Below are 13415 nucleotides of genomic sequence, written 5' to 3'. Positions count from 1 at the left end.
CCTAGGAAGAATAATGATGTGGATATCTGAAATGTTCTTTTTGACTAGGAAGAATTGAATTACGGATATCTGCAATACATATATCCAGTCTAGCTATTAGGCTATATGTTAAAATGGCTAGCCATAGTGTGTGTGCTCCTTCTCCTTGTGTGCAATTATGATGTGAAAACCAGTGGAGGACTATGGAAGTGGAAGACCCTAGTATCTATTCTAGACACTAGGCATGGGCCTTTAAATGTTTTAAAAAGCTTTGTCAATATTTTAATAGATTTTTTGAAAATTTGACACATTGGAAATAGCTTTTAAAACATCGAGACAGCTTTTTAAATAAAATATTGCAAGAGCTTTTTAAAACATTTGAAAGTTTTTTTTTTTTTTTTTTTTTTTTTAAACATTGAAGCACTGAAACAACTTTTTGAAACATTGAAACAGTTTTTAAAATATTAACACTGCATTTTAACAGTGTTAAAATGCGGGTTTCCTGACACGAACGACAAGTTGCCCGCCTGTTTCTGCCTTCTACAATATTTGCAGAACATTACATTACATTACAGGCATTTAGCAGATGCTCTATTTATACAGCTGGATATATACTGAAGCAATTTCGGTTAAGTACCTTGCTCAAGGGTACAACGGCAGTGTCCTTACCCGGGAATCGAACCTGCAACCTTTCGTTTACAAGCCCAGTTCCTTACCCACTGTGCTACACTCCGCCCTTGACGTTGTTTTTGAACTCTAGCCATGGAAACATTTTGAGCTAATTAGCATTATATCTATATGTTCTCCCTCTGCCGGCTCCAGTGGATGTTGAAGTGACAGCGGGGGTCACAGTAGCTTCGCTAACGTCGTTCTCAGCCGCCCCGTCGTTACTAGCCGCCATGTTAACGATAACGTTAGCTACCTCAGTTAAGCGTTGCGAAGCCTCGTTAGTTGAACCTTGCGAATCCCCCTCGCCGGATTCAGCTTTCTCCTCGTCTCTTTTTCGCTCAAAATAAAAATGAATGGGCTTCATTTTTAGCAATGTCTGCATGTACGTTAATTTAGTGTTTTTTTCAGTGTTGTTCACCTTCCTCTCACTTGACACTGGCTGCGCCATCACAGAAAACTGCGATTGGCGCATTGCGGCTTGTGGAATGTGGGACTTGGAGTTTTTGAACAATTAGCGGCGGGGGGAAGAAAGATTACGGTAGGTTGTAATCTTTACTCGCACACTGCTTGTAAATTATTTTTCCGGTTTGCACATAGCCTACCTATTTTTAGGGGCCAATGCGAGTGAAATGCTCGCACTGTTGAGCCCTGCCTGATGCCTCCAATTCCTTCGCCAGTTCCTTTGTTGTTGTCTTGGGGTTCAGTTGAACCTTTCGGACCACAGTTCGTTCAGCCCTGGGAGTTAATTTGTGCCTCCTTCCTGAACGATGTACGTGTGGTCCCAAGATTTTTATATTTGCATACAATTGTTTATACAGATGCTTGTGGTACCTTCAGTTGTTTGGAAATTTATCCTAAGGAGGAACTGGACTTGTGGAGGTCCACAATTTTTTTTTTTTTCTCAGAGGTCTTGGCTGAGTTTCTTGGGTTTTACCATGGTATCAAGGGCAAAAGGCAGTGGCTCTGAAGGTAGGCCCTTAAACACAGCCACAGGTGCCAATTAACTCCTAAGTATGACAATTGGCCAATCAGAAGCTTCTAAAAAGTCATTGCATCAGTGTAAATTAGAGGTAGCTGGCTGGCCTCTGTGGCAACTTTTTCAATTTTGAGGGAGCAATAGAACACTGACAACTTACTAGTTGAAACTGACCAAGATGCATCGCAATGACAAAGAGGGAAGAAGCAGCTTTAATGTCTGTTGCTCCTCAAATGAAGAATGCAAACACGGACAACATATTTCAGGGATGTAGCCTAAATGGCCTCCAGGGTGGCACTGGTGTAGTACAGTTGTCTAGCTAGAGAAATGCTCGAGGTTCAACGGTAGGTTGAATCTTCTGCCTGCAGTGTAATCACAATGGGCGTTCCACACACGAACGGAAAACGAAATTGGCATCTGGGCTCACTTAAACAGGTTATTTAACAAGGAAATGTATGAAATCTAAGTAGATGAAGCTATTAAATAGTTTCAAAAGTACACTGACAGTTCAGCGATTACTTGTTTTTCTTTAGAAGTCAGAAATTATTATGCTAATTTGACTGTTTGACTGTTTGTGCCTGCACTTAACGCTTCACTAAAATCAATAGGGTCATTATAAAAAATATTAACTACACTGAAGACATTATTACACATTTTATGACCAGAAAAAATTACCATGAAAGGTTTTAGATGTTAATTGGTTATTATTTCTTCATATGTTCATATATTTAGGTGTCGTAAAAACGTTATGGCTGCCAGCACCCTAAGGAACTCCAGCTATTTCGGAAGTGAAATGGCACCCAAAAAACAGCACACGCTAACTTAATCAAAATAACCACAGAAGGGATTTTTTTATTGGTAAAATGAAATGATAATCAGATTTTAGTCAACCCCTGTCCCAACAGCATCCTGATTGTTCAATTTCCATTTCGTCTAAGTTATGTCAGGAATGAGGCCTAATAAAATGTTTTCTGACATGGCTAGGCAGCTAAACCTTGATTGAACAACAATATTTAGTCCTACAGTGTGGTATAAAGAATTTTTGTTTTATGAATGTGTTTTTTTTATAATTATGGTGAAAAGAGGACGTGCCGCTTTCTAGATTCCGTATCCCCAGTAGCTAGAATAGTATGCCACGGCCAGCTAAACTGCTGCTGGTATGCATGTTTTCTGGTGGCTAAGTCACCAGGAAAACTAGTTTGAACAACAAGATTTTTATATGCATGTCTTCGCCAAGATCTTATCTACAGTCTAGTATAAAATGTTTTTGTTTTATGAATGGGTGTTTTTTGTCATTCCGGTGAAAATGGGGACGTGAGCCTGGTCAACTCGAGTCCACAACTGCAATGAAATTTTGAAGCCATGGGGCTGCTAGTTTTGATACTGAGACATTCTGGCATGTATTGTGTTTTGGGAGTTCATATTTCATTAAATGTTGCATCCCATAATAATATGCACAAGTAAATGCATACATTATATTAGTTTAACTGTTCAAATACCACTAAATATTGGTTTATGTTGTTGAGGAAAACAAGATAACCCCACCCTAAAAGGCAATGATGCATTTGCCTCCAACGATAGTGATTACATGCCGAGGGAAGCAGCTAATTTTTAACATTGTATTAAAGCAAACAATTGCTATATTCTGGCAAGTTGGTGATTAATATGTCATTTGATTATACTGTAGCATTTATGACATGTATTAAAAATAAACTGTCTAAATGTTTTTAAGAGCAAGTTTGAGTAAAGGCATGATAGCTGAAGATGTATTCCATCCAGGGAAGCTTTTCGATCTATTCTTTAAATTTACCCAAAATTATGAAAGTCAAATATACAGGGAAAGTGGAGCTTCAACAAAGATGGAAGAAAAAGTATTAAACAATCAACAAAACATGTTAGATTTGTAGCCTTACATTTTGTAGTTTTTGTTTTATTTTTATTTATTTAAAAAAAAAAAAAAATTCATTAGGGGTTCATTGCATAAAGTAGTTAATGAAGATGAGGAACAATTTTAATTATGAAAACATTTTTTCAGTTTATAATACACTTCAGTGACCGTCAGGTAGGGGTGGTGTTGAGGTTCATGCAGATCGTTCAATGCAGTTCAGAATAAGCATGAATAACTGTTTTGATATCAAAAAACATTTTGCTAGATTTGACTGTTTGCTTAACTCGGTTTTATAAGAGCCTGTTATGGCTGTATGACATATAGGTCATTGTTAAATATAGCTTTAATAAGCAAATTACATTTACTTACACATACAAGCGACATCCATGGCGACGCAAGTATTCCAACACCATAGGGTCTAGTTTTTATCAGTGAGGGGAGGGTCTGAATGTCGGGGAAGCACTGGAAGACAGTGCCAGCCAGAATGCATGCTAGGCTACCAAAAGTTTTTTAGTAAAAGCTTTTTGAGAGAATGAATAATTACTTTTCTTGAGCCTGGATCCATTTGAAGACAGTATCGGGTGAGTTTTAGTCTTTGAATCTGTCATTATGCTGAGACATAGCTACACCATTTTATTGATAGTATTTGAGTTTCTGTGCAAACGCGCGAAAACACTCTGGTATAATAAAACAATGACTGTAATACATATATAGTCCGCTTCGTTCCGTTGCTACCATTACATAACAGACTATCTTGTGTCTACAGCTGCAGTTTCTCGCTGCAATTACTAATATTGAATATAAGCAAAAGACGCCATTTATGCTGTACTCTGCCAATGTCTAAATACATAATACGGTACTCTGAGCTTAGGAAGCAGTTAGCATGGGTGGCGAGTTGATATTTCGTTTTTTGCTACTAAAAGTTAGTAAAAGCTTTGAGAGGATGAATCATTACTTTTCTTTGGCATGGATCCATTTGAAGACCATATCGGGTGAGTTCGTTTCGTCTTTGAATCCGTCATTATGCGGAGTAATCGTATTCTCAATTTAATCTCTAAATTGACTGTAAGCTTAGTGTTGTAACTAGGTAGCTGTTTCGTAGGTGACTTAATGCACTTGTCTTAACTATTGCTTGAATTTTTTCATAGACTGCGTTGTTGCTGTTCTTGTTTGTGTTCACGTTAATCAGTTTAACCTACTGGGTCCAAGTTGAACTATGCGGTTGTTAACCTACTGGGTCCAAGTTGAACTATGCACTTGGAATGGCACTTCTCTCTAGGGTTTTCGACACACTTATTCCTGGTTATGGTTATACACTTTGTTGTACGTCGCTCTGGATAAGAGCATCTGCCAAATGCCTGTAATTTAATGTAATATTCCGTAGCAACAAGATAAACCCAACATTAGTTTACGAGACAAAGTTTTCAAAAATGATACCATGTCATTCTACAGTCAATATCTGGGACCAAATATTGAATAAATATACAATCTTATATATATGGGCATCTGTGAAATCTGGGTCCTTCCGAAATAGTCATGCATAATACCACACGTGTTGTTTACGGCGTTGTCGCCCTTTTTAGTACAGTCTGGCTTGATTTGACAATTCATTTATTCAGTAGGTGAGTATAAGCTTTCTAACTGTGTATAACATGCGTAATTTTGCTTTTGGAATAGCGTTTTATAGGTCAGCGGTTTTTTTTTTTTTTTTTACATCGCATTCACTTATGTGCACTGTGGTTGCAGTTAAAGATGCTGCACCTAACAAAACATTGCCAACAATTTTTTGTAATTTCTTGGAAAATACTATTATTATTGAGAACTTCTGGGCATAGCTATATGTTTGCTGATAGACCTAGTTGACATCGTTTACTGGAGTAAGACAGAAGCATCATTCATTTACTGTCTCTGTCTCTATCTACTGAAAACAAATACGATTTCATCATTGCTATGTAAGTATTACTGCTCAAAATATTTTGGTTGTATACGTTATTTTTGAAATTGAGTGTCTTTAACCCCTTAGCGCACATGCTAAATCTGGCCAATCCATGCCCATTTAGGGGGTACCCTATTTAAAGCTTTATAACTCCAGATGTGAACACCACAGATACTTGAAAAATGGCTTACATGAAGAAAGACATTTGTACCATTTACAATACTAGCTTAGATTACTTTATTTCTTCCAAAACTATGAATATAAAGTGCCACAAATGCAATTGTCTAGGCAAAAAATCTAAAATGAATTTGCTCATTTTTTAGTTCACAATGAAATACTGGGAGATTACATAGGCTATATACAGCAGATTAAAGTATATATGTCCTGGATCAAAAACTTCTTGACCACAAGTTCATAAAATCTAAGGGTGGATATGTAGAACTACTAAAGATCTATGGAGCAAAAACTAAGCAGTGTGTACCGATTGTCTCCAAATCTACCCAAAATGTCTAAATTATTGATTTTGGATATGTTTCTGGACCCCTAGCTATCTTGGACCACTGTACAGACCGAAAGCTTTTAATTCCCACTTGAAAATGATGCAACAGTGTGTTTCTTGGGTAAAAGCAGTTGATTTGTAGTGAAATTTACAGCAGTGCATAATTGGGTAGATTTTGAGACACTGGGTACACTGCTTAGTTTTTGCTTCATACATCTATAGTAGTTCTACATATCCACCCTTAGATTTTATGAACTTGTGGTCAAGAAGTTTCTGATCCAGGACATGTAGCCTATACTTTAACCTGCTGTATATATGCAATCTCTCTGTATTTTAGTTTTAGTTTTATTATTTTTGCACAATTTAAAAAATACAAAAATGACAAAGATAACAAATAATATACAGTTCAGGGAGAGGCAGAAAACCCAGTGGGCTTATTTGAAGCCTCCACCTAAATGTTAATTTCACAATGTTATAAAAATTTCACAATGTTATAAAAATTTCACAATGTTATAAAAAACTAAAAAAGAGCAAATTCATTTTATTAGTTTTTTGCCTAGACAATTAAATTTCTGGCACTTTTTTCTTCCAAAATTATGAATATAAAGTAATCTAAGCTAGTATTATAAATGGTACAAATGTCTTGCTTCATTTAACCCATTTTTAAAGTCTCTGTGGTGTTCACATTTGGAGTTATAAAGCTTTAAACAGGGGTACCCCCTAAATGGGCAAGGATTGGCCAGATTTGGCATGTGCGCTAAGGGGTTAACAGAATGTCTTTTTTTGTACTCTGAAATTTGAATCAAGTCCTGCAATCCTCCTTACTCAATGTTTATTGTCGTAGCTATGTGATGAGTTCACAGTATACATCCTTGAGGTGATATGGGTAGAATTGCAGTTCCTTGTTGAAGTAACATGGGCCATGCATTTGTTATAATGATTCAGAGCTCCAGAAGAACAGTGAGAAGTGGAGAACAGTTGCAAGTGAGAGAGAGAGAGGGCAAGGGCTACGGAATCCCACCAGAAACCATGTCGGAAGGAGAAGGGAAACCAGTCCTGCCCTCAGCCCCAGAGGCCAAGCCAGAGACAGTCACCTCGGCCCCCATTGCCCAGGGTGTGTCTTCAGTTTCCCCACCTGTTTCAGCTGTAGGCCAGGGGCCTCCAGCCACTGCTACAGAGGATGAAGAGGAGGAGAGCGAGGATGAATCAGAGATCCTGGAGGAGAGCCCATGTGGACGCTGGCAGAAACGGAGAGAGGAGGTGCAGCTCTCTGAATTGCTCTTTATTTAGCCATGGTAATTTAAGTCACCCAGTGTGGTCAAGTTTGCACAATCATGTCCCCTGCCACAGGTGAACCAGCGTAATGTGCCCGGAATTGACAGTGCCTACTTAGCCATGGACACAGAGGAGGGTGTGGAGGTGGTGTGGAATGAGGTCATGTTCTCTGAGAGGAAGAATTTCAAGCTGCAGGAGGTAGGATACAGTGCACCTTCACATGGGATTTGCAGTTGCACTCTTGCAGTATTGTGCCTAACCAAGGTGGTCCAAATTGATTAACTAACCTATTCAGTCAAATTAGTACTTATTATATGTTTTTATAATTCTATAATTATATAGGCTACAGGGCTAATAATCAGCTGTGGTGCATGTTTTTTCACTATTTAGAGCATCACGGTGACATAAATCCCCTGAAATAGAATAAATTAAAATGTGATCACTCAATACTTTCTGAAAAATACACTGACCACCACAATGCATGAGACGCTCAAAACTGGCATATATAATAGCATATGCAGTGTGTATCGAAAGTGGGGGATGGGGGGAGGGGCAGTTGTGACTATATTTCAAGGGATGATGGACAGCCCTATAGTGAACGAGCATGCACAGGTTCACACTATTATACTGCAATACGGCTTGTAGGGTGTGCTATTTGCAAAATATTATTTGCATAGGCTACATAAGGCCAAATTCTACTAAATTTCACTGGAACCCTCAGAAAGCTTCCCTCTAACAGTCCAGAGAAGTACACCCTCCTCAATCCAAGATTCTTAAAAATAATCAAATATGAAAATGCAAAAAGTATATGAAAGATATTTGACCACACCATTTTTGGAAATATACAAATTGAAAAGGGACCCATGTAGATAATGTGCATCTCATTTCATACGACTACCACGCAAGGTTGTGCTACAGCACCACTTCAAAATTGCAATATTCAGATCATTATTGCTGATGTGCTCTTGCATCCAATACACACCATATTTGATATGCACAATATTTTGATAAGGTTTGCAGAACATGACACAAGTATACGTTGCTGCAATACGTTTTGGCTAAACAACAGTGACTTTTCTGAATTTAGCTCAAATACAGATACTGCATTCCGTCTCGGACAGCCCCTCTCCCCTCCCCCTTAAACACACTCTGATGGGAGCTGAAAGCAGGCCATGAATTCCCCTCCAACCCCCCCCTCCCTACACACACACAACTGTAGTGTGTAGTTCCTGAGCCTTACCATACAGCTATATTTTTTTTTCTGCAAGTATAATGGCCCTGTAAATTGTTTTGTCCATTAGGTAAATAACAAAATTGCCATTGGGATGGCAGGTATGCCATCCCGCCAAGTTACACCTTGCCCCATACCTATCCAGCACTGAGAGTTTGGCACTTTTCAGGGTTCCCCACAGAAATAACCACAACAGCCACAGACACTCAGCCCTTAAAAACATTAAATTCTGTACATTCTCACCCCATTTCAACAGACAGATTTCATAAACAACTTCACATGTCCACACAATAAAGCCCCAAACTAAGGGGTTTTTGCGTTTTCTCCTTCTCTTTCTTCTCATTCTTATTTTTCCTGCCGCCTATCCCACTAACAACATGTCTCCCCATTGGACATTTTACTGACACCAGCCAAATCTTCACCTACACGACCCAATCAAGAACTTGCATACACACGCAAAATACCGATACCTTTTTACTCAAACATTTTCAGTATAAACAGCTAGTCCGCCTGTGGCCTAGTGGGCAAGGTTACAGTCTTGGGAACATAGGGTCCTAGGTTCAAGCCCAGCTAGGAACACGTTTCTTTAACCTGCTTTTACCCTCACTAATAATTGTCTACTACTTCTCAATCATTGCTTTTGCACCATATCTACCCGCCGTTCACCGAACGTATACACTGCATTATGACGTATCGTCTGCACTTTCAATTATTAACCGGCTACAATATTGCAAAGCCATATGGATTCAACGGGAGCTCTTCTGTGTCTACTCGCCTGTGTTCTTTAAAACCACGGACAGGTTTGCTAATGATATTTCACGCATTGCATCGCTATGTCATGGTGATGCACTAACAAAGTCACAGCCTGGAAAACCTCCGGTTGAAGGATTGAATCCCGCCTCGCCCTCAGGCAGATAATTTTCCTCTTTTACACTAACGTTTTCTTACGCTTATATTTGCTTTACCAAAACTCACTCACGGCCACCCATATGCATTTCATGACAGCAAATGTATTCCTTTTATTAAGAAGTTACACCAGTTCACCACTGTGCCATTTCTACTAACTATATTTCTTCACTTGGCTACCGTACAAAACCTTCTTATCAGCAAACGCCACGTTTCTATATTCATGTTACCTCGCCCTGTTCTCTATCTAGCCACATACATACGATTACTACGTATGTACGTTCTGCAACTCCCCATTAAAACATTACATTAAAATCATGACTCACTCATAATTATAACTACTAGTACTGAACATGAGAAAAGCACATCAATGCAATAGATTTCACACGCTCGCTCATGGTCACACCATTTACTTAGCACTATACTCTGTGATCATGTCAACCTTCACCTACATGCCCATTCTAAAAACATATTGTTTCAACTACGCAATTTCATCATTTCATCCTAATTTCTCTCACACTGTTATTTTCTCATATGCAAAGCCTGCTGGGACATATGCGTCTGCTCCTATTCTCCACTGTCAAGTTTTCCGGTTCTAGCTTAGCAAAACGGCAAACAGGATTCCCACCTGCAGATAAGCCTATCAAAATGCCTTATAAACCTTACAAACACTAAAAGTGCATCTCCACGAAATAACAGACAACGGGGCAGGACAGAAGGGTACACAAGTTGCGACCTAGGCAGCTCTAATTCTACGGACTTGCTGATTCTTTTGTCAATCAAGGCTCGTTGGATGGCCGTCAAATCCGTGAGTACATACACTGGTTTTCAACGTACAGAAATGCCAAGTTGCTCACCGTCTATAACTCATTCATTCAGACTGCCAAAATCCAGGCCTGCCATTAAAAGTTTTGATATCAAAATGACGCCAAGTTACGGTACTACAAACAATATAGGCTATCTTGCCTCACCGAAATTAAATAAGATGTATTCCAAAGCAATGCTACCCAATATTTCCTCAATTTTTACAAGTCACTTGGCCCTGTGTGTGTAAAAGCATGCAGTACATGGACAGGCCAAACATGTGTGTGGATGGCTTTCTCACAGTCTAGATTGATTGAATAGGCGTCTATATGTCCAATTTGTATTGGTATGTATGTATTTCGCTGCCCAGCATTTCTGTTGCGTGAATGATTGTATGTTTCTTGGTATAAATGTCTGTTCGTAAATGTGAATGTAACATGCTGCGAGGGAAATGTCCCCATGGGGATAAAGAAGTTCTCTATGTATGTATGTACAATATGTATTTGACATGCAGCATTTATTGTACGTAGCAAATATACAATAACTTGTACATTTACTGAAATTCAGTTCAGAAGCAAATAGAAACATATGTTTTCTGGAGAAATATGCTTCCTGTAGTTACTCACCAGCAGTTTTCTACATGAATTTCAAGTGTTCCATGAGGCAATTCGAAATATTTGACACTTTGATCTGACACAAAGTTTGCATGATATTGTAAAATGGTAAGATTACAAAACACAGGGCCAAGTGACTCTCAGCCCTTAAAAACATTAATTTCCGTACATTCTGACCCCATTTCAACAGTCAGAAGTCATTAACAACTTCACATGTCCACACAATAAAGGGGATTTTGCGTTTTCTCCTTCTTTTTTTCCTTCTTTTTCCTGCCTCCTAGCCCACAAAGAATGTGTCTCCCCATTGGTCATTTTATGTACACCAGCCAATCTTTCACCAACACCAGCCAATCAAAATGTCACACACACGCAAAATTGACATATCTTTTTACCCAAGAAAATGCCAGTCTCTACTAGAGCCCGACCGATGTATTGGTTTGGCTGATATCGGCCATTATTTGACTTTTTTGACGACATCGGGAGCAGCCGATGTGTCCCGATTTTTAAATAAGTATAATAAACAAAAAAAAACATTGATTATTTATCTGTACTTGTCTGTTCGAACGTTGTAGTTGCTATTTACTAGAATTATCCAGTAGAGGGAGCTCTAATACAAGTGAACTGCAGCAGCTGACGCGCTGCTTTTGTAATAAGACGTTCGTCACTCGTGCTTCATCCAGATTTCTCCACTGCAACACCCGTCTTCACAGATTCGATTGCCGCAATAAAGGTATGTATGTTTAGTGAAAGTTTTTAATTAAATGCGTTTATACGACCACTATGTTTATCAATCCTCATTATCAAGCGAGCGAGCTAGCTAACATATTTGGTTCACTTTAGCAAGCTAGCTGGCTAGCAAGCCTTTATGAAGTGGCAGTGAGCACATAAGCAGCGTAGGATCTACATTTCCAGAGGACATCGCTGTATTCTCAAATAAATAACCAGCCAAAATAAAATGGTGATTGAATGCATCACACATTTGTTTTTTTAATCTGAGATAATGATATTAGCTACTATATGATGCTGTGTCAATAGCCAACACGTTATTGCAAGCGAGTGTGTTATCTAGTCACGCGTCATCGCAGTAAGCTAACCAGACAGTAAAAACGCAGATAAAACACTTCTAACATGGATCATTTTAAGCCATGTTATCTAGCTTTGTCGTGATAACATGAGAGAAGGATTGCTGTTGAAGTGAATCAACCAACAGTTAGCACGGGTAACCTGCACGAAAGCGCATTGTAGTTTTTTTCACGTATTTCATCCAGTCAATTTAATTTCATCTAATGTTACACTTGATTCACTCATTACCTCCACTAGATATTGTCTTACTCTTTGAGATCATGTAGTAGGAATAAAATAAGAAAATATAATTAATTTACTGAGAATAGATACTAAGAAATAATAATAACAAATTAATAACAACATCAATAATAATGATATTCATAAAAATACATGTTTGAAAATGGAAAACTGATTTTTTTAAATTAATATTTATAGATGGCTGGAAAAGAAAGGAGTAAAAGCAAGGTGTGGAGTTATTTTGATTTCACACACTTAAAGATGGTGTTGATATGAAATTAAATATATATATTATCTTTTACATTTTTTATCAAGTTCTTTGTGTGTTTATTTTTATTTGTTTGCTTAAGTTAAATGTTCTTAAATATAGAAACTTTGATAAAATATAAGTTTTTCAAATTGATTTGAAAATGTTGCACTTTTTGACAAAATATCAGTCAAAACATCGGTAATCGGTGGGCTAGGACTCTCCAAAATCGGGATCGGCATCGGACCCAAAAACCTGGCATCGGTCGGGCTCTAGTCTCTACAGCTAGTCAGTTCATGGCTCAGTGGTAATGTCACAGTCTTCGAATCATTGAGTCACAGGTTCAAATCCCACCTGAAGCAAATTTCTTATACATGCTTATTCACTAATAATTGTCTTATTTCTCAACTACCGTATTTTCCGGACTATAAGGCGCACTTAAAAGCCTTTAATTTTCTCAAAAAACGACAGTGTGCCTTATAATTCGGAGCGCTTTATATATGGATTAATTCCGGTTGTGCTTACTGACCTCGAAGCGATTTTGTGTGGTACACGGCGCTCACAGCGTTCTGTCAAAATGTTTTAGTACGACTGGTAAACTACAAAGCCGCACCGCTTGCAGCATTACGGCTACCGTAGTCAGGAGCGTCGCGGAGTAATACAACAATACAATACAATACAGTAACACAGTGATACATACTGTGCTTCACCATAATATTACAGTGTGTGTGTATAAAGACCCCAAAATGGCACCTGTCAAGAGACACTCTTACGACGCGGACTTCAAACTCAAGGCTATCAGTCACGCAGTAGAACATGGGAATAGAGCAGCTGCGACAGAATTCAACATTAATGAATCAATGGTACGGAAGTGGAGGAAGCAAGAAGATGACCTGCGTCAAGTAAAGAAGACCACACAGAGTTTCCGAGGGAACAAAGCGAGATGGCCACAGTTAGAGGACAAAATTGAACAGTGGGTTATTGAACAGAGAGCAGCAGGTAGAAGCGTCTCTACAGTCTCTATTCGACTGAAGGCAACAGCGTTAGCACGGGACATGAATATCAATGACTTTCGAGGCGGTCCTTCTT

The 13415-nt window shown here is 38.6% G+C and overlaps 2 protein-coding genes across 3 annotated transcripts in view; one reads left to right on the top strand and one right to left on the bottom strand.

The window, feature by feature from the left end:
- The window catches only part of LOC135257879 (saccharopine dehydrogenase-like oxidoreductase), a 385462-nt gene that overhangs the window by 218322 nt on the left and 153725 nt on the right, over positions 1–13415 (bottom strand). The gene's annotated exons all lie outside the window — the stretch shown is intronic.
- Positions 1–13415, top strand: part of nrbp1 (nuclear receptor binding protein 1) — a 96680-nt gene that overhangs the window by 9402 nt on the left and 73863 nt on the right. The window contains exons 2-3 of one of the 2 annotated variants that reach the window (XM_064341091.1): positions 6893–7207; positions 7298–7420. In XM_064341091.1, the coding sequence (XP_064197161.1) occupies positions 6977–7207; positions 7298–7420 (354 nt within the window). In that variant the 5' untranslated portion in view covers positions 6893–6976. Of the gene's footprint in view, positions 1–6884; positions 7208–7297; positions 7421–13415 lie in introns of both variants that reach the window. The other variant, XM_064341089.1, reaches the window with a different exon arrangement.

This window comes from Anguilla rostrata, chromosome 6 (assembly GCF_018555375.3).
Source record: "Anguilla rostrata isolate EN2019 chromosome 6, ASM1855537v3, whole genome shotgun sequence".
Lineage (NCBI taxonomy): Eukaryota > Metazoa > Chordata > Actinopteri > Anguilliformes > Anguillidae > Anguilla > Anguilla rostrata.
This window is presented reverse-complemented; position numbering and strand designations above follow the sequence as displayed.